This window comes from Ranitomeya imitator, chromosome 5, assembly GCF_032444005.1.
Source record: "Ranitomeya imitator isolate aRanImi1 chromosome 5, aRanImi1.pri, whole genome shotgun sequence".
NCBI classification, from domain to species: domain Eukaryota; kingdom Metazoa; phylum Chordata; class Amphibia; order Anura; family Dendrobatidae; genus Ranitomeya; species Ranitomeya imitator.
The window spans coordinates 24,993,196-25,015,956 of NC_091286.1; the positions used below are offsets into that span (position 1 = coordinate 24,993,196).

General features: G+C 42.1%; 1 protein-coding gene across 3 annotated transcripts in view; it reads right to left on the reverse strand.

The window, feature by feature from the left end:
• Window positions 1–258: 258 nt before the first annotated feature.
• DISP1 (dispatched RND transporter family member 1) overlaps window positions 259–22,761 on the reverse strand; it is a 79,374-nt gene continuing 56,871 nt past the window's right edge. For all 3 annotated transcript variants that reach the window (XM_069768447.1, XM_069768448.1, XM_069768449.1), the window contains 5 exons: window positions 10,623–10,746; window positions 7,997–8,127; window positions 6,501–6,598; window positions 5,604–5,701; window positions 259–3,996 (listed from right to left, as the gene is read on the reverse strand). In XM_069768447.1, coding sequence (XP_069624548.1) covers window positions 1,366–3,996; window positions 5,604–5,701; window positions 6,501–6,598; window positions 7,997–8,127; window positions 10,623–10,746 — 3,082 coding nt within the window. In that variant the 3' untranslated portion in view covers window positions 259–1,365. The remainder of the gene's footprint in view (window positions 3,997–5,603; window positions 5,702–6,500; window positions 6,599–7,996; window positions 8,128–10,622; window positions 10,747–22,761) is intronic.

A 22,761-nucleotide genomic window follows, 5' to 3' on the forward strand; every position in this document is an offset into this window, starting at 1 on the left:
CGTGTACAGTGTCATCTTGATCATTGGGGGTTGGAGCTCTTAACCCTCCACCGATCCGGCCCCTTGGAAAATTCTTCTTCGGCATGTCTGTTTTTCAGACCAGGACAATGCATGGAAATGTCAGCAAAACCCCAGATCTGAGCTCAGCTAGATCTGCCCCTTCATCATTCTGCTGTCAGATTACATGGGAAAAAAACCTGCTGACAGATTCCCTTTAAAGAAAAAGGATGCAAAAAAAAAAACTATAGAAGAAAGACACAATACTCTATATGGTTTTATTGACATAAACTTTGATATCTCTCTTAATACAGCAGGCACGTTGGCATCAATGTTTGGCATAAGACAATCAAAAGAATTGCACTTGACCATGAGTTACATCACTTTGTGGACAGATTTAGTGTCAGATTCCCGACATTTTGGTCTAAAAACTGACATTCATGAATTGAAATGCGAGGGACGACGTACACGACGGTTTGCTGTGAAGTGCTATTTCATTTCCACACACACTTTACGCCTCTTCCTTTAGTCACATTCCTTCTAGATTTGGAAGCATTGCCTTGGTGCGCTCAAGTGGCAAAGGATAAAAAAAAAAAAAAGATTTATAATTCTGGAAAGTATAAAAAAAATATTAGAAAAATTATTATTATTTATTTTTTTTATTCAGGTCATTTTCTGTTCTCCGAGCTAATAGCAAAACTGATCCACTCGTTACACCTAATGTTGAGGCTCGGAGAACAGAGAATGACTCTGAATTAAAAATAATTAAAAAAAAAAAAAAGAAAACGAATTATCATCTTAGACCCCAACACTGGATGTAACACAGTACCAGTTTTGTCTAGAGCGTTCCTTCAAAAATTTAGAGTTTACTGGCCCTCTATGGAATAGTTGGGGCATTTCCAAGAACAGGGCTCTGAAGGGTTTTACAGAATTAGAAAAAATCATGGCTGCCGTGCCATGGGTTGTGTCTGTTATTGTATCTCGACTCCATTACAATGAATGAAGGGGACTCACAATCCCACACTGTACCTATGGACAGGTGTGGGGCTGTTCTTAAATGAAAACAGCCATGGCGTGCTTATATAAAACCCTTACTATGCTCTCGCTCCACTCAAAGAGGACATCCCACCAACGATGGATGTGTTTGACCAGACGATCCCAAAGTGGGAGCTAATCGATGGCTTCGGAATTGAATATTTCTCATGAGGCATAGATGAGTACACCAAGCAATGGATCACAGAGGCACAAGTAAGCCTTGGCTCGACACAGTCTGCCAAGAAGGGTACAATGCTGTGCGCAATTTGTAATAGGGTGACACAAAATTGTGTGCGTAAAGAACATCTCAAGTTCCTTTCTGCAACTTGTCCCTCAAGATGTACTACTGTTATGTGATGCTAGAGGTTCCAGTTCATAGTGTTCATGTTCTATTTCTGTCTTTGTACTTCGGGTGTCTATCTGATACTTAGTGCTGTGATTCACCTTGTTCTGTCCCCTTTCGGTGGTGGTTGAGGACAACGCTTGCGAAAAGGCTTTGAACTGTAACTTTTTTGGCAATGGAATCTGACCACAACTTCCCTGTGGCCCCAGACAACGACACATACATTGAAAAAAGAAGGTAGCAAATGCCCAGCTAATGCACATAATCAACATCATGAAAGTACCCAACTGGGTGTAGGCCAGAACAGTTGAAGGCATCATCATTGCTCCAGCCACAAAGGTTGTCAGTGCAGCCATAGCAATAGCGGAACCCATGCGACTTAGAGAAAATACTACTTTCCCTTCTCGATCTGGATCTGGAGCAAGACGATAAGCGACGCCGTAATGTACGGCAAAATCCACAGATAGACCCACGGCCACAGATATAGTGACAGATTCTAGAACGTTGAGTTCCCATCCGAGAAGAACTAAGGAGCCAACAGTAACAAATATAGTGCCCGCTATGGAAACTATGGCATACAGACTTATAATTATGTTCCATGTAGTAAGGAGCATGACGCTAAAGGCTACGGCAACAGATAATCCCATAGCAATCAGGGTTCCATCGGAAAGACTGTCTTGAAGATCGTAAAATTCAAGGTTGCTAACAAACCATCCATTGCTGAGCCCAACTGGAGCGGACTGGAGCTCCTTTGAGATCCAAGCGTCAACCTCCTTGTAGAAGTGGTGCATCTTTTCATACGCGAAGGTGAAAAGGTAAGAACTTTTAAACTCCAACACCACAGCTCTGATGGTGTCATTAATGTCAAACCTCGGGCCAGGGGTCTTGCTGTCTAAATGGTAACCGGTGCTCCTTTCGAGCTCCATGATAGCCCTTTTGATACAGAGCTCAAAAACTTCTTGCTTATATGGAAATCCTGACTGGCTGCAACAAGGGTAAAGAGAAGGTTCGTCACAGTCCTGATTTTCCATCCATTGTTTAAAGGTCTCAATGAAACAACTGGTGAAGTCCTGTTCATCCGTTTGATAATAGAACGTTTGGTTTTTCAACTTTTGGCAAAAATTCAAAATCCATTGTTGAGAGGCAGGGCTGGCAATATTAAAGCTACTGTCCAGTTTGAGCTTGCCCTTGCTTTTTGGATTCAAGGGATCTCCATTGTCTTCTGGAGAGATTCCCCAGACGATAGTAATAGGCATATGAAGCTCTTCCCCATGGTGAACACGCTCAAAAATAAAGAGCTTTTTGTACTCCGCATCGTATCGCTCAAATGGATGGGAAGACCTAAACACTTGAAATTCTGAAAGTTCTAACGAAGGGAGTTTCATCTTTGGATTGACACATACGATATATGCTCCACCGATCGTTATGGCCAGGAAACCAAACACCCATACATATCTGAATTTGATGACAATACAAGGCAATACCTTCTCAAAGAAAATCCTTGACGCTTCCGAAACTGCGAAGAGAAACTCCTGTACCTTCTGGCACATTACATTCCAACAGTTTTTCTTATTATAAGGTCGTTGTTGAGGACCTTTGAAACAGGTAAAAATGTTGAGGAGGTAACGTTCATGTAGGACAACTACGGCGGGTAGCCATGTGACCATCAGAAGATAATTAACCAAAATAGCGGTGCCAGCATAGACTCCAAAACACCTGATTGCAGTGATGTTGCTGACGTAGTTAGCGTAGAAGGCCGCTGCGGTGGTAAAGCTGGTGACAAACATAGAAAGAGCAGCATGTTGCAGGGTGATGCTAACCGTCTCTGAGGTCTCCGCGTGAGGTTTGTCAAATTTTGTGTAATTCCAGACGTCACACAAGACAAAAGCATCGTCCGCCCCAATTCCGACGAGAATGATCAGTGCAGTGAGGTTCATGAAGGGGAAAAACTCGAAGTTAAATACGACACGATAGAGAAAATAAGATACAATCAGTGAACTAATTATGGCGAACATGGTCATTAGCGTGATAAACATTGATCTTGTGTATATACACATGACCAAGAGGACAATTAAAATGGCGATTGCCGGATACACAGTATCCATTAAGAGATAGTCTTGAAATAAGCTGTGTTTGATTCCAAACTCTATTCCCGTGACGGATGTTACACCATCAGAGCAATTCCAGTTCTCGAAACGATCTAGATAAATGTTCATCATAGACTCCCCTTTTTCGGTCGGCGAGAAGAGCATGCTGTGCCTTAAAACTGGACTAGAGAAATCCACATTCTTTGGATTGAAGAAGTCTTTGTCTACAAGATAATGGAGGATCTGGTAAACGGCGTTATACTTGGTACATTTTCGAGGCACGTTTGTACACTTCAGCTGGTCCTTCCTCTTGGCGGCTGTATCCCAGCAGTCTGGTCCCAACGTTCCGTTATGATAATATTTGGCACAGGTACGAATTAATTTTAGCGTGTGAGACACGTCCCGCTCTACAATCTTATGGCATGAAGATCTGTTGTTAAGGATGGCAATGTAGTTTCCTAAGGTCCAGCTGGGGCAACACGAGTCTGCGGTGGTCCTCTGGCACAGGTCTGAAAACTGTGGGTGGGATCTGATCTGTAGGATTGAAGGAAAAAAAAAAAGAAAAAAAATTAGAAAAGACTTTCTGAAGCTCAAAATAAATATTGGTTCTGAAACATAGAGGGTCTAAAGTTGACTAAAACTGGCCAAGATTTGGGTGATGGCCATCAGGACCAAAATCTCGTTAGTTGACCACAAGCTTAAAGAGTACTCCTTGATGTTGCTGGTAAATTACCATTTACAAATCTGAATTGGTCAGCTATAAAAATTTCATTATATACGTTCTCGGCATGTTGAGTAACTGTACACATCGGGGGGTTAAATGCCATGTCTTCCGTAATTAGATTACTGCTCCAGCGCCCTCTGTAATGAGGCCGTTTTTACTGCTTGGCGTGAACCATAACTAAAGGGCAAGAACAGTTTGTATTTCATGTTTAATTGCCTGTGTGTCCTACAGTGATTAAGAAAAGTTAAATTAGGAATGTTCGGCATCTGAATTCCATTAGTGACTTGCCCATAATTACCCAGGCCTGGGAATTGAGCCGTTTCCTCATGTAGAATAGATCCCCCGCCACTTTATATAATCTACGAGCAAAACCCTATAGATCCTTAAGGCGGTCATACACATTAGATTGGAGCAGGATGATGGGTGAACAAACATCGAAAGAACATTCGCCTTGTAGACGTTCATTACGCCAAGTCAGCAATACACATTTTAGTCCATTGAGTTAAAACTGGCCATACATATCATTATTATATCATGATGGGGCGAAAGGATCTTTTTGGGACAATTCTTTCATATAAAGATTGCTCATGAACTAGCACCCACTGGATGAGAATTCTAAACTGCGCAGATTCCCGACGGCTCAATCACGGTGGGAAGACGCCTCGTGTTTCAATGCAGGATGAAGGATGTAGATCGGCCGTCAGTTTATTTGGTATATGAACTATCCTTTATTTTTTACGAATAAATCAAGACCTATTATAATCTATGTGCCTTTTCATATGTCCTTCATTTTTGCGGAAAAAAAAAAAGACATTTCCTGCTCGGATCTGTGGTGTAAACCAAATTCACAAATCAATAGCCCCGTGAAAAAAATGGGTAGGAAGAGCTAAGAATTTTTTCTTCTACATTTAGGAAAAAGGAATTGTATAAACTAATACCTGGACCAAAAATGGGTCCAGCGCCCTCGAAAAAAACAAAACAAGGTACGGTAATTGAGGTTGTGAGTTTTGCCCAGAGGGTTTTCTGTAATTTTGTTGGTTCCTTTGGGTAACAGACTTTTGTCACCATATACAAGTTTTTGCCAAGGCAATATATATAATGACTGAGTATTGCTCTAGGGAATCATTGGGGGATGCCGACATCCCAGTTTGAATTTTCAGTAATTTAACAATTTAATGGAATTCCCCAAATCACAGTGGGAACGACACTTTTTTCACTCAGCTCCTTTCCTAACCCAGAGACATATAGGAAAATTTCTAAAGAAAACTGCCATCAACCCTCCCCCATATTTACTCTTAAACATTATCCATGGGACCCATACAAATAGCAGAGACTATCCAAATATCCCACCCCTACGATGTAGAGAGACCAGGGTCTTCAAGAATGCGTCAAATATTTGACATTTTTTTGTACTTACTCTTGTATTGTCTATATTGCACATGGACTTGATGGCTTGCAAATTCCATAGACTCTGTCCATTCACTGAGGTAAATACAATTCGAGAATAGTGGTCATCTGAAAAAAAAATAAAAAATCTGGTTTATAAAATGGCAAAAATTAAAAAAAAATGTTGGATTCACATGTGACTCTTGGTTCTAGCCACTGTCCAATTCCAGACCACACCTCTGCTGGTGCTTGGCCACCATTCCCGCTAATGAGTTGCAACCTTCACGCAACCCTTGAAAAGCAACTTTCTAACCCCATTTCATGGTCTCTCCTCTATAAGTTTTTGTACCACATAATTCGCCAAAATGTATATTGTTGGTCCAAAATGTATTCGTAATATCACCATTCAGATGTCCATACACCTTCGATAGCAAGATGTATTTTTAATGAAGAAAAATGGCGTAAGCTGCCGACCCCAATGAAATGAACTTATGTCCTGTGAGAACACAAGGATCGGACATTGAGATTCAACAAGTCATTCTCTACCCCAACATCATCTATTGGGGAAGAGTCAGGTTGCCAAATACACTTTAGGTGTGAGACCAGTCCCACCAATATTGGTGAGCCTTTCTCTAAGGTGTATGGGGGCTTTAGAGACTATCAGCATGTGCACTCCTTGCCAATCCTCTTAATTACCTGAATAATAACCCACCATTCCCTAAGTGAAGCTCAAGTGTAACCCTACTTGGATAATTCAAGGCAGACACATCAATGTCCTTGGAAGTCACGGCGCAGAGTTCAGTTGTGTCTACAACTTCATTTGCAGTTAACTTTAAATAATTTTGAGGGCATATTTCATCTCAAACCTCTTGGGACAAAAAAACCTTTGATTTCAAAGTAATCACACCGTTACATGGGAGAGACTTACTTGGCACCGCACAGAAAAAGCTGTCCTTATGGAAGTCCCAGTCTACCTGTCTTTTCTCTCTTTCGTAGTGATCTTCTGACCATCGTTCAGGCTGATGACTGTAACAGAAGACAATGGGATGAATATAGGCTTAGATCAGAGAAAACATCCACCAAAACAATCACCTACATTTTATCAAATATACGCAGAGATAATGTAATTCTGTACGCAGGATATTTCATCTGGACATTGCCCACTGGGACTAAAGGCGTATTTTTGGAAATGTGCTGGTAAACTATTGTATACTCTGGAGATGGGAGCTGTTGACGCCTTTGTTCTTTGTTTTGGGCACAAGCTTTTGTTTGTTCTTCGGCAGCATCCGCCTTGTTTAGAGAAGCTGGTTCCCCATTGATACTTACAAGCGTCTCTTATTGCAAGACACAGCGTGAATCTAAAGACCCTGGGAAATCATTCATATGGCCAAATGTGGACTGCAAAATGGAAGCTTATCATTATGAATTTACTTTGTATCTCAAGCCAGACAAATCCCAGGAGTCAAGTATCTAATGTCAGTCCGTAGCTACCCCTGCACACTGGAATAAGTTTGTTATAGTCAGGACATAGCTTGGGTAGCAGTGTCATTCATGACCTGGTGCCTAAGTAAAGTCCGCCATACACAATAGATAGCGGTTGGCCAAACAATGGTTGGTTGTGTTGTCTACAAGAGTATCATTGCCTGACTCCTCTGGTGGTGGTGGTTTATCTCATCGAGAGAGACAAGGATCGGCAGTCTGAAATTAGAAATGCCGTATCTTTTTCTTCTTCAACATCATTTGTCAAGGAAAGTTAGGAGGCCCCCATACACATTAGACTGTCGTCCAAGCCGCCGATATTGGCATGTTTGGTCGACTTTAGTCTAACGTGTGTAAGAGGCTTTAAGCGCTAAAGGTCCCCGTGTGACATAACCAGACACCAAATTATACAATATAGTTGATTTTTCATTGGGGCCCAAAGTAATCCAGATTAAACTCCGAGATCTCTACATGGCAATTCGGATATTCCAGTCTCCCATCAAAAGTTTATACCTTATGACAGCGGACTAAACAGTGTTGTATGTTGCCAAGGTCACTGTATGACAAACAAACCCCATGATCCAAAGATCCTAAGCTAACAAGGCTTTTTGGACATTGTATGGTTGCCTTTTCAAAAAATATTTTTTCAAAAACACAATGGCTGGGTTGGGCATCATCAAAGTCTGGCTTTGGCTTTCAGGTGTCAAGATCCAGAAGAGGTAGTCAAGATGAACCCCTAGGATCTCCAATGTTCCCGTCTCCCACCAGAACTTTATACTTTATGGTCAAAGGCTCAGACATAACTGTATGTTTCCAAGGCCAAGTACTGAATGATGCCCATGGTGTTAGCCAAAAAAAAAATATTTTCAATTTTTCAAAATAACTATTGCCAACTATGAAATTTTTGCAATTACTGAGACAGGAAATACATACAAACGACTTAACTATTTTTTTGCTTGCTCATCTGCATATTTGAATGGATAATTGGCTAGCGTTGCCTTATATCCTGTGTTCTCCACCATGTTATTCCATGTCACTAGTCTTTGGCCGATGGCAGTCCCCCTGGGCTCGAACCCCTGTAAGACAAGATGAAAGGAATGTCATCAATGACAACAATAGAATCACAAACAAGTTGATGTGCAGAAAGAGGTCAGATCCTACAGGTCAGAGGTTACTGCCTCCAACAGGTGGATGACAACTGATGACTCCAGGCTGGAGATGACAGGCTCTGTATATTTAATGCCTGGGGCTACAACTGCTGATCATCTAACATGCTTATTATGTCTCCTCACAGACATCTATTCATTCAGTCATCACCACCAAGGACATATAAGACTTCAACATCATCGAAAGTCAACTTATCAAAAAATAACTCTCATTGTAAAGCATGGTCATTCATCATCAGTCAACAAGCTCAAAAAGATCCATTTACTCATCACCAAAGAGCAGCCCAAGAATCTGATATCTACTGAGGGTCGACCTCTAGAATGAGGATTCCCCCAAAAATATTTGGAAATCACTAGCCACTTTCAGCAAATTCCTATGACAGGTTTAAGGAAATTCTACCTCAACTATTGGATCTCTAAGCAAGAGTGTCAACATGACTGCATCCACTTTCTCCGTGCTTCTGCTTTCATATCCCTTCTCCACAATGTGATATAACTTGTGAATAGGAACAAAGTCTTCTTTGAGTCAACCAGATTTAATGACAGTTTGTTCAGTTGATATAACTGAGAAAAATGGTGTAACTCTAAATTAAAAATGGTCAACTGATATGAGTGAATCTCCAAAATGTGTTTCCCGGCAGGTTTGCTTGAACCTGTCCAAAACATACATTTATTACGCAGCAAGGCGCCTGCAGAGCCCAAAGCATAAAAACTAAAAGGCCATGAACGGTTTGAAAAAAAATGATAAAAGTTTGTACTCGCCAGTCTTGTCCCATGACCGATTCCAACCCCGATCCCAAGACCAATCCCAAGAGCGATCCCAAGATTTATCCCAAGACCGATCCCAAGATTTATCCCAAGAGCAATCCCAAAACCAATCCCAAGACCAACCCCAAGATTTATCCCAAGAGCGATCCCAAGATTTATCCCAAGAGCGATCCCAAGATTTATCCCAAGATTTATCCCAAGAGCGATCCCAAGAGCAATCCCAAGAGCAATCCCAAGAGCAAGACCAATCCCAAGACCAATCCCAAGACCAATCCCAAGAGCGATCCCAAGATTTATCCCAAGACCGATCCCAAGATTTATCCCAAAAGCGATCCCAAGATTTATCCCAAGAGCGATCCCAAGATTTATCCCAAGACCGATCCCAAGATTTATTGCAAGATTTATCCCAAGAGCGATCCCAAGATTTATCCCAAGATTTATCCCAAGACCGATCCCGATTTATCCCAAGATTTATCCCAAGAGCGATCCCAAGATTTATCCCAAGAACGATCCCAAGATTTATCCCAAGAGCAATCCCAAGAGCAATCCCAAGAGCAATCCCAAGATCGATCCCAAGATCGATCCCAAGCTAATGGAGGACAAAGGGCAGAGAGCTGCGGTGGCAGGTCAGGTGAGAGGCAAGCCCAGGACATATGAGTATAATTATTTTATATTTTTAACCTCTTCCTGCGCCTCAAAGGAATCCAGCAAAATGGGGCACAGTTGGCCACCATTTCACTAGCTTTAGGCAAATTGAGTATATAAAAAAAATATCTGCTGAATCAATCATTTCATAATGAATTTCATGCAGTAAAAAACCATTGTCTAATCTCTTGTGGTCATACAATCTACCTATTGGTTATTACGGGTCATCTAAGTAAAAATATCAGACGAAATCATTGTGCAAGTGTGCCACTATTTTTTGAATAAAGTAGCCACATTTTTCAAAACTGATTTAATACCCCTTAAACTGGTCAAATATATAGAGAAAAAGGAGTAATTTTTGCCACCAACATTGCAATTTTAACATATATAGTTTTCCTACATTGTTAGTGTCTCAGTTAAATCTAAAAATTGGAATCGTACAACTTATAAATCAAGCTTAGCGCTCTTAGACATCTGATAAAAACCATCTCCCGTTACGAAATTCTGAAAAATAATAAAATTCCCAAAATAACCTTTTTGCTTCACATATTTCATATTTCAAAGACTGATTGCATGTTTTAGATCTGTGATTGCAAAAAACCCCAGATGTATCAAATCCAAGATTTGGCCAAGTACAACATTTATTATATTCCGTCTCATCTTTTTTTTTTCTTATATTCATTTTCTAGCATCATTTTTTTCAACAATCAAGCCACACTATTTTCACCCAGATCTGGGGCAACAGGATCAAATTAAAAAAAGCCACAAAAGAAGTCACCAGTGGGGCCATGTAATGGATTTTGCATTGGGTCCCGGGAACGTCAAGTTATTCCACAGTTGGAATTTTTTTTTTAACATAATAAATACAATTATTTTAGGGAAAGTATAAATGCGATTTTCTATGTGTTACAATAATCGGTTTGGATTTCACATATTACTAATAAAACTGCACACACAGAAATTTGGAAAGTAATGTGCACAAGCATACATACCAGGAGAGGATCAGAAAAGTCTGGGAGATCAGGCACCAAAATGCCAATCAGGGCACAGACGACGATGAGTACGGTACACATTCCGAGAACCACCACGGGCCAATCTGCTATTAAAGCTGCGTAACTAGAAGTAAAAAAAGATGAGGTTACCAATATGTAAGTCAATGCTGGCCAACTTCAAATGTTGGCTTTCTCCTATCAGAACTACCATTGTCTATTTGATCTTTTAGGTTCTTCCACTCATGACTCCACTCTACGAGACAGAAAGCAGTCCCCACTTTGGTCATGGTCATCTTTGACTTGATATGACAATAATAATAATAATAATTTTTATTTATATAGCGCCAACATATTCCGCAGCGCTTTACAAATTATAGAGGGGACTTGTACAGACAATAGACATTACAGCATAACAGAAATACAGTTCAAAACAGATACCAGGAGGAGTGAGGGCCCTGCTCGCAAGCTTACAAACTATGGGGAAAAGGGGAGACACGAGAGGTGGATGGTAACAATTGCTTTAGTTATTCGGACCAGCTATAGTGTAAGGCTCAGGTGTTCATGTAAAGCTGCATGAACCAGTTCACTGCCTAAGTATGTAGCAGTACAGACACAGAGGGCTAATACTGCATAAAGTGTATGAGAACATGATGCGAGGAACCTTTTTTTTTTTTTTTTATTATAAATAGGCCACACAGGGATCGTTAGGTTAATGCATTGAGGCGGTAGGCCAGTCTGAACAAATGAGTTTTTAGGGCACGCTTAAAACTGTGGGGATTGGGGATTAATCGTATTAACCTAGGTAGTGCATTCCAAAGAATCGGCGCAGCACGTGTAAAGTCTTGGAGACGGGAGTGGGAGGTTCTGATTATTGAGGATGCTAACCTGAGGTCATTAGCGGAGCGGAGGGCACGGGTAGGGTGGTAGACTGATACCAGGGAGGAGATGTAGGGTGGTGCTGAGCCATGGAGTGCTTTGTGGATGAGGGTAGTAGTTTTGTACTGGATTCTGGAGTGGATGGGTAACCAGTGTAATGACTGGCACAGGGTAGAGGCATCGGTGTAACGGTTGGTGAGGAATATGATCCTGGCTGCAGCATTCAGGACAGATTGGAGCGGGGAGAGTTTGGTAAGAGGGAGGCCGATTAGTAGAGAGTTACAATAGTCCAGACGAGAATGAATAAGTGAAACAGTAAGAGTTTTTGCAGAGTCGAAAGTAAGAAAAGGGCGAATTCTAGAAATGTGTTTGAGATGCAGGTAAGAAGAGCGAGCCAGTGATCGGATGTAGGGGGTGAATGAAAGTTCAGAATCAAGGATGACCCCAAGGCAGCGGGCATGTTGTTTTGGAGTAATGGTGGAACCGCACACGGAGATGGCAATGTCAGGCAAAGGTAGGTTAGTAGAGGGAGAGAACACGAGGAGTTCAGTTTTTGACAGGTTTAGTTTCAAATAGAGGGAGGACATGATGTTAGAGACAGCGGTAAGACAATCACTGGTGTTTTCTAAAAAGGTCGGTGTGATATCAGGAGCAGAAGTGTATAATTGGGTGTCGTCAGCATAGAGATGGTACTGGAAACCAAATCTACTGATTGTTTGTCCAATAGGGGCAGTATACAACGAGAAGAGTAGGGGGCCTAGGACTGATCCTTGAGGAACCCCAACAGTAAGGGGAAGGTGAGAGGAGGAGGAACCAGCAAAACATACAGTGAAGGATCGGTCAGAGAGATAGGAGGAGAACCAGGAGAGAACGGTGTCCTTGAGGCCGATGGAGCGGAGCATAGTGAGGAGGAGCTGATGATCCACAGTGTCGAATGCTGCAGAGAGATCCAAGAGAATTAGCATGGAGTAGTGACCATTAGATTTAGCTGTTAGTAGGTCATTAGAGACTTTAGTGAGGGCAGTTTCAGTAGAGTGTAAAGAGCGGAAGCCAGATTGAAGAGGGTCGAGAAGAGAGTTATCTGAGAGATAGCGGGTAAGACGGGAGTGGACCAGGCGTTCGAGGAGTTTAGAGATGAAGGGAAGATTAGAGACAGGTCTATAATTAGCGGGACAGTTTTGATCGAGGGATGGTTTTTTTAAGTAATGGATGTATGATGGCATGCTTAAATGAGGAGGGAAAAATACCGGAAGTGAGGGAAAGGTTGAATATTTTTGTTAGGTGAGAGGTGACAGCCGGGGAAAGGGACTGGAGGAGATGTGATGGAATGGGGTCACTGGTGCAAGTGGTCGGGCGAGAAGATGCAAGGAGCCTGCTTACTTCTTCTTCTGTAACTGCTTCAAAGTCAGAGAGTGAACTAGATGCAGTGGGGGAGGGAGGACAGTGCATGGTATGAAGAGATTGGGAGATGATTTCCTGTCGAATGTGGTCAATTTTTTCTTTGAAGTAATTGGCCAGATCGTCAGCACGGAGATCCGTGGTTGGGGCCTGCTCTCTTGGGTTGAGTAGGGACTGGAACGTGTCAAAGAGACGTTTAGGGTTATTGGACAGGGAGGTGATGAGGGTGTTGAAGTAGGTTTGTTTGGAGAGGTGAAGGGCAGAATTGTATGTCAATAAGTGGCCTCCAACGATCATTGAGGAGAAGCAAATCCAGGCCTGCATCAATTGTAAAATCATCAGGGTGGTTTTATTCTAAGGATTCGACAAGTATATTTGTTCATACTTCTGTTTCTCTAACCAAATTCTATTGGTCGAAAGAGTTTGTGAGTTTTTTCTTTTTCTCATTTGCACTTGGAAACGAGAAGCAATGGAATGAAACTGAAAGGGAGAAGATACAGATTAGATAGCAGAAAAAACTTTTTGACAGTGAGGGTGATCAATGAGTGGAACAGGCGGCCACGAGAGGTGGCGAGTTCCCCTCCAATGGAAGTCTTCAAACAGAGACTGGACAGACATCTGTCTGAGATGGTTCAGTGAATCCTGCATGGAGCAGAGGGTTGGACACGATGAACCTGGAGGTCCCTTCCAACTCTAATATTCTAGGATTCTATGAGTTAAGTCACATGTATAAGCATCTAAATTTTCAGCAAATTGTCAAGTCTTACAAACGCCACCGGTAAGTAAATTTTCAAGTATGGGTCAAGTGAAATGTCGGATTTGAACCTTTGAAATGAGGCTTGGTCTTGAGTTTTTGGAAACTAGTAAAAGTTCAATTTTAAGGACTCTACATATGAAACCGTTCACAAGTTTTATCGACACTTTATGTGACCTTCCACTTTTTCAGTTGGTCAGCTGTATCCAAGCTTTACAACCTGGAAAATTATTATTGAGCAGAGTAGGAAGAGAAAGCCAGCAATTTCAACCACAGAGAGGTCTCATAAATGTTCAAGGAAAAGTTTCAACATTTTCATTAATTTAAGTGAACCTGCCGCCAATAAAAACAGTGGAAGATAATGACGGAGAGACACCATCTTCATTCTGACCAAACCAAGCATGGCTCTCCTAGTTTGTCTTTCGACACCTCATCAAGGTTGTGACAAATTGTGAATGGATCTCCGAGAGATTAGATGGAAGCTTGAATGAGAATGGATCAGACATTATACAAGTCTGGCTTCAATTAACTCCATCATTTTAGCTATTTTCAATAGTACTTTTCTATTTTATGTGACTACCCACATAAGAAAAAAATTACAATTGTAGTATAATAAGGGCCACGTATAGAGGATCGGTACCTAATCATTTCCTAATAGTTTGTATGAAGTTTGTATTAGAGATTCGAGAAAAAAAATGTTTTAGGTGAAAGTGATGGTTTTTCCAAATGCTGAAATCATCTGTAAGCAGGTGAAGAATTTGTCTTATGTCGATCCAGTTTTGGAAAACAGAGCACAAGCTGACGGCTGTGCAATAACTTGGCATTAGATCGCGGCCGCTGATCTCATCCAGGGATTGTCTGTACACAGCTCTGCGCTAATACGCACCGTTATTAAGTAGTCAGAGGTGAACGCGACAAAATCCAGATGATTGAAATGTGAGGATGGAGCAGCCAAAGTACACGGAACGGGAACCAAATATAGACTAAACAAATACTCAGAAACAATGGATAAAACGCACAGCCGCCTCATTCTACAGGAGAGAAATACAGAAATAGAAGAGTGATCAATAGATATATGATAGACAGATAGATAATAGATAAATAATATATAGATAATAGTTAGATAGAAAGACCGATAAATAGATAATAGATAAATAATAGATAGATAGATAAGATAGATAATAGATAGATGATAGATAAATAATATATAGATAAATAGATAGATAATATATAAATATATAGATAGATGATAGATAATAGATACGGTAGATAGAAAGAGACAGATAAATAGATAATAGATAAATAATATATAGATAGAGATCGATAGATAAGATAGATAATAGATAGATGATAGATAAATAATAGATAGATAAATAATATATAGATAGATTATAGATAATAGATAGAAGATAATTAGATAATAGATAGATAATAGATAGATAATAGATGATAGATAAATAATAGATAGATAATAGATGATAGATAGATAATAGATGATAGATAGATAATAGATGATAGATAGATAGATAGATAGAATGGTAGAGTTGGAAGGATCCTCCAGGGACATCGTGTCTATCCTTCTGCTCCATGCAGGAGTCACTAAACCATCTCAGACAGATGTCCGTCCAGCCTCTGTTTGAAGACTTCCATTGAAGGAGAACTCACCACCTCTCATGGAAGCCGGTTCCACTCATTGATCACCCTCACTACTCAGATAGATAATAGCTGGAGGCTTTTCTCATAACAAATGGCATTGTGGATTATAAATTATTTCCAGTAATAAAAATTGCATAACTGGTAGAGAAAGGGTGAACTTGATGGACCTGTGTCTTTTTTCAACCTATATAACTACGTGACAAACTGCAGCAACTCGGAGAGTAGACCCCCGTTGTAGAGCGGGGGGCCGAGTGTTGAGGAGCAGAGGGCAGAAAAGTCACCACCGCTCTGCTGACCTCATAACTGCAGAGTCCAGACCTCCATTGTATCCGCACATACACTGCGCCCCCACCCTGGGAGCTTCATGGCCGAGCAGCTGCATGCAGCCGTACATCACCAAGCACAATGCCGAGCGTCGGATGGAGTAGTGTAAAGCCGCCACCACTGGACTCTGTGCAGTGACGGATCGCACTTCTCTGATGGAGGAGTCTGGGTTTGGTGATTCCAGGAGGACGTTCCCCCCTGATTGTACTGTGCCCCCTGTACAGATGGTAGAGGAGGCTAATGCTGTAGGCTCTTGGACATGTAAAGTGTAGGTGTCCCAAGAATTTTGTCTATATAGTGTAGATAGAAAATTTATAGATATGATACATAGATAAATATTAGTGATGAGCGAGTATACTCGTTGCTTGAGTTTTCCCGAGCACGGGAGGTCTCCGAGTATTTGTTAGTGCTCGGAGATTTAGATTTTGTTGACACAGCTGAATGATTTACGGCTACTAGCCAGCCTGAGTACATGTGGGGGTTGCCTGGTTGCTAGGGAATCCCCACATGTAATCAGGCTGGCTAGCAGCTGTAAATCATTCAGCTGCCGTGATGAAAACTAAATCTCCGAGCAATCATAAATACTCGGGAGACCACCCGAGCGTGCTCGGGAAAACCCAAGCAACGAGTATATTCGCTCATCACTAATAAATATCCATGAACAATAAAAAATAAAAATCCTCCATAAATCAATATTTAATGCTTTTTAGTTACATTAAAGTTTGAAAAACTTTTATTTTTGGTCCTAGAACCTTCCATAACCCCCTCCATGAGTAGATCTCAGTCTGCTCTACATAGGGCCCTTTGTTTTATATAGGCCACAAGCTTCCCGATCGGATCCCACACACTGGGCCCCGAGCACAGACCCGGCAGTCACGGCGCACAATCTCTTTTCTACTCATCAAACAGAACACATTTCCATTAGGAACTGACACTACTTTACTTTTACTACAGTTAAAAAGGAGCCGGAAATGTCGGCAAACGCGACTCAACATCATTAAAATCTGCGAGAAGTGTCTGCACTGGAGGCCACCGATCGCCCCAATATAGAAAAAAAAGAAAAACAAGGACTACATAGCTAAACTAAGCAAAAACATACAAGGGGAAATAAATATCTAAAATAGGGCCGCAGAATGAGGCAAGAACAACCTCATCAATTTACTTTTGAAGGGCCATCAAGGACCTTCAAGGGATTGTCCTAGAATCCTAGAATGTTTTAAGGATCCTCCAGGTTCATCGTGTCCAACCACTGCTCAATGCAGGAGTCACTAAACCATCTCAGACAGATGTCTGTCCAGCCTCTGTTTGAAGACTTCCATTGAAGGAGAACTCACCACCTCTCGTGGCCGCCTGTTCCACTCATTGAACACCCTCAGGGTCACAATTTTGTCCACTTTTTACCCTTTTTGCTAAACAGGAGCTCCTTGAAAAAGGGGAGGAACAGAAACACATAGGACCCCATTCATTGAGGCGGTCAGTCTTGATAACGAGCATGCTGGCGTAAGGTGCGCCAACTGGATCATAATTCGCGAATTCGGCACACCTTTCAGCTGCCGTGCACCCGTGTAAGAAATATCCGCTTCTGTTATAAATTTATGCAACCTTTGTGACGGAAATGATAATGAATGCTCCGACAGCGCGTTCCGTTACGCCCCATCCCACTTTTCGAAAAAGTTGCCGGAACTGGACAGAAATGGCCTAAAAACACCAAATTTTTCATTCTTTTATGTATTTATTTATTTTTTAAGATTATTTCAAGATGTGCAAAATATAACATTTCACGACAGTTTTATATGCCAGAATTCAGGCGTAAAAAATCTTTGGTGAAAAGCGGACAAACTATATTAGAAAGTTGGAAAACTTTCTTTGTTAAAAAAAGTAAAGTTTCTAAAACAATTAAACCAAAAAAAAAAAAAAATCTTTCATGTTAATTCCGAGTCCTTAAAAATCGAAAAAATGACATCTCAAGTGACAAGTTGACGCCATAAGTCCGATCCATCCAAGAAATCTATGACAAATGCTGAAATAACATTATAAATCAGTGGTGTAATGATACGGCCGAGTGTGAATTCTGGTGGGACATTACTGGTTCCCACATAAAACGCTCAGCTGTGACGCCCACTCATGTGGGATACTCTCCGCTGACATCTACAGGCTGCGCCGGTCACGTCGCGTTAGTCACAGATCAGCGGCAGGAAAAACATCGCCCCGGACAGATTTACGCAAATATTAGCTCAAGTCTCTAGGCATGATGGAAGCGTCACAGGTGAATGCCGTGCACCCAACCTGAGGATCTCCAGATATTGTAAGACTACAAAGCCCAGCATGCCGTTTCACTAGTGTCTCTGAATAAAGAGTCCACTGATACACAGATATCCCTGGTTAGAGACAAGAGGCGCTGCAGCATCTGCACCATGGAGGGCCAAGAACTGCAAGGCCAACGTCTGGGAATCTGGACCGCCGACAAATATTTACACAGAAAAACCAAGTACAATTGACAGGCAGCGATCCTGATAAGCGTCACCACTTGCAGACAAAGAGGTGCTGAAGCATCTGTGATGAAGGGTCAAAAGCCGCTCGTTGTCAGGGCATGATGGAGGTTATAGTTTTGCATCAGTTGGAGAGACCAAAGTTAGAGACCACCGATACGCAGAATATTCAATGACAAGAAGAGGAAAGAAAAGCCATCGCTGAGTGGAGACAAGAGGTGCTGCAGCATCTGCACTACAGAGGACAGAGTGCTCAAAACGGTCTGGTAGGAGACCACTTTTTCGCATAATAACTATGCAAAAAAAAAAAAGTTGAGATGTAGTAGAAATGATTGCTATCACTATTTGCAGAAAAGAAGCGCTGCAGCAGCATCGGAGATATAAGCCACAGGCTGAAAGGGAATGCTGCTCTGGTGGTAATAGTTTCATGTTAGCTTGGGAAGCAAACGGTTAAAGACTGCTGATATATATATATATATATATATATATATATATATATATATATATATATATATACATATATATACATATATATATATATATTACCAAGAACAAAGGAAAGGAAAGGCATCACTGACTAGAGACAAGAGGCGCTGCAGCATCCGTGCTATGGAGGGCCCTAGAGTTTCATGCTATTAGGTAGGAGACTATATAGAAGTATGCAGAAAAAAAATAAGCAGCGAAAATAATACGCATCACTAACAGCAGAAAAGAAGCGCCGCAGCATCCGAGCCGTGGAGAGATATAAGCCAAGCAATGGGAAGGAAAGGCATCATTGACTAGAGACAAGAGGCGCTGCAGCATCTGAACTACGGAGGGCCCAAAAGCTGCAACAACTGGGAATACACCAACTGGAGTCCGCTAGTATATAATAATTCAGAAAAAAACAAGAACAACTGCTAAACAGTGAAAAGTATAGACAAGAAGCGATGCAGCATCTGCACTATGGAGAGCCACGAAAGGCAGAGGGTTACAGTTTTGCATAATTTTGAGAGTTATCGATTGAAAACCACGCTTATATAATAATGCAGTAAGAAACTAGGATAAGTGACAGGCAGAAGAAAGAATAGGTATTACTACCTGCAAACAAGAGGCGCTGCAGCATCTGGGGTATTGAAAGCTACGAGCGAGAGAAGGCAAAGCCATGCGGGGGTTGTGATGTCAGAGAAGATGGGAAGCGAGAGGTTGTTACTGATTATACACCTAGTGTTCCAAAAACAAAAGTGGCTAACAAGCAGTGGAAAAAAATGGCATCACTTACTAGAACAAAAAGAGGTGCAGCAGCATCTGTGCTAGGTAAAAGCTAGAAAATGTGACTAAAATAACTAGACGACCGGTCAAGAATTCTACAAGATCTCAATATTCACTAATAATTAATTCGTCTCTTAACTACATTAATGCCAATAATCTGCAGCAAATTTAGCGCAAAGCCAGATTTAGCTTCGCCCCTTAGGATGCATAAACATGTCGCCGCACAAGCCTATAAAAATGGTAGTTACCTGCCGATAACGGTATTTCTCTGATCCCATGATGGCACCACGGAGAGAGGGGTCCGCCCCCAGGGACAGGAAACCTACAGATGAAAAAGGGCGTACCTCTCTCCCACATCAGTTGGATTACAGAGCCTTATACAGAACTTCAGCTGCAACTCAATATTTACACAAATTAAACTTAACCAATTTAACTTAACAGAGGCACCGTGACTAAAACTAATTACTGGTACATTACCAAGTGCACACCTGTGTGTGAAAAGGGAGGGAATATACGGGTGCCATCATGGGATCAGAGAAATACCGTTATCGGCAGGTAACTACCATTTTCTCTATCCCCATGATGGCACCACGGAGAGATTTGAATAGATAGCTCTTAGGGAGGGACCACTGCCTCTAGAACCCTTCGCCCAAAGGTAGTATCAGAGGAGGTCAAGTCTAAGCGGTAATGCTTGAAAAATGTAGACTGGGAAGACCAAGTGACCGCTCTACATATCTGTTGTATAGAAGCGCCAGCTCTCTCCGCCCAGGATGATGCCACTGCTCTGGTCGAATGAGCCTTTATATTCTCCGGGATGGCTGTCCCGCAGGATGAGTAGGATAGGGCGACGGCGTCTCTTATCCACCTTGCCAACATGGCTTTCGATGCTTTTTGTCCCTTCCGTGGACCCTGGAAGCAGACAAACAAAGCCCTATCCTTCCTGCATTCCCTAGTGGCTGACAGATATTGGATCAGGCATCTTTTTACGTCTAGGGTATGCAGTGTTCTTTCCCCCTCATTTTTAGGGTTGGGACAAAAGGAGGGCAAAGAAATTTCTTGCGTTCTATGAAACTGTGACGATATTTTAGGGAGGTAAGCCGGGTCAGTTTTAAGAATGACTGTCATCAAGTATCTGAATAAAGGGTGGACATGAGGATAACGCTTGGATATCGCTGACACGACGAGCTGAGGTTAGGGCCACTAGGAGTGTGGTTTTTAGGGATAAGATCTTTAAAGGAACTTCTGTCAGGGGCTCAAAGGGAGGTTTGGTTAGAGCGTTTAATACAAGGTTTAGATCCCATGGAGGCGAGTTGTGGAGGGGAATGGGTCTGGATCTAGATGAGGCTTTAATGAAACGCATGACCCAACGATTTTTGTCCAAGTCGTAATTATACAGTGCTCCTAAGGCTGCCACCTGGACCTTTAGAGTGCTTGTAGCTAAACCTCTTTCCAGACCTTTCTGTAAGAACTCAAGTATTTTCCCTATTGGGATTTCCCCGGACGGGTCTGCCCCTGATACCGACATAAACTTTTTCCACACTTTCCCATATATTCTAGTGGTTACGGGTTTTCTACTCTGTAATAGCGTGGACACCAAGTTGGGAGAGAACCCTTTATCCCTCAGCAACCTCCTTTCAAAAGCCATGCTGTCATGTGTAAATTTTTTACATTGGGGTGAAATACTGGACCCTGGGACAGAAGTTTTGGAGAGTCTGGTAGAACCCAAGGACTCGATATGGACATGTTTCTTAGCCAAGAAAACCATATTCTGCGGGGCCAAAATGGCGCTATTACTATCACTGTAGCTCTCTCCTCCCGAATTTTCCTCAACACTAAGGGGATGAGCGACATTGGAGGGAACGCATAGGCGAGATGATAGTTCCAAGGAATTGTTAGTGCGTCTAGAGCTACAGGGTTCTCCCGGGGATCTATTGAGCAGAATGTTTTCACTTTGTGGTTTTGGCTGTTCGCGAATAGGTCTATTTCTGGTAGACCCCAGAGCTCCCACTCTCCCTGCTTTAAGCATGTCCTGCTCAGGAAGTCTGCAGTCTGGTTTTCTGAGCCCTTTAAGTGGAGAGCGGTCAAGGACTTTAGACTGTGTTCCGCTATGTGGAAGATGGATTGGGTTACCTCCATCAGAGCTCGACACCTGGTGCCCCCTTGGTGGTTTAGATATGCGACCACTACTTGGTTGTCCGAGAAGACTTTTACATGATGCCCGTGAAGGAGATAGAAAATGTGTTAGGGCCAGCTTTACCGCTAACAGTTCTTTCATGTTGGAAGAGTCTAGCTTTTGAATTCTGTTCCAATTCCCCTGTGCCACTTGATCGTCTATATGTGCTCCCCAACCCCAGGGGCTTGCATCTGTCGTTAGAATTTTTTCTGTCGGTAGAGCCCAAGGAACCCCTTTGGTTAGATTCCCTGGGTCCGCCCACCATGCTAGGGAGTGTATTGTGTTTGGTGATATACTTAACTGCTCGTCTAAATTCCCGTGCAGAGATATGCCTGAATCTAAAGTCTCCCATTGTAGATCCCGGGAATGACATTGAGCCCACTGTACGGCCGGGATACAGGCAGTCATGGAGCCCAACAGGGACATTGCTTTCCTCAGGGTAGTGACTGGGGATACCGTCAGCTGCAACACTGCCTGTGTCATTTTCTGAATCTTCTCCTGAGGAAGATAGCATGTTTGCGTGATCGAGTCTAGGACTATCCCTAAGTACATCTGTACCTGGGATGGCACCATCTTGGACTTTGCTATGTTTAGCAGCCACCCTAGACTCGACAGAGAAGTCATGACCTGACTCAACTGTTGTTCGCAATGTTGGAATGAGTTCCCTACTACAAGGAGGTCGTCCAGATAGGGAACTATTAGGATGTTCTGCTCCCTTATGTGGGCCATTACTTCTGCCATTATTTTCGTGAATACCCGAGGAGCAATAGCTATCCCGAAGGGGAGAGCCCGGAATTGGAAGTGTTTTACCTCCCCCTGGATATTCACTGCCAGTCTGAGATATTTTTGATAATCTCTGTGGATGGGCACATGGTAATATGCGTCTCGTAAATCTAGAACAGTCATGAAACACAAAGGAAAGAGTATTCTTACGCAAGATTTTATTGTCTCCATTTTGAAATGTTGTAACTCTAGGAAACTGTTTAATTTTTTTAGATTGATGATCGTTCTGTATGATCCGTCCGGCTTCTTGCGGAGGAAGAGGGGAGAATAGAAACCTGTGCCTCTTTCCTGTTATGGGACTTCTTGCAATACCCCTTTCTGGACTAGGTTCAGAATTTCCTTCTGGAGAGCTGACTGTTCGTGTGACTGTTTTTGAGGCGTTATCCTGAAGAAGTTGCCGGGAGGGACACGAAATTTGAATTTGAGGCCTTCTCG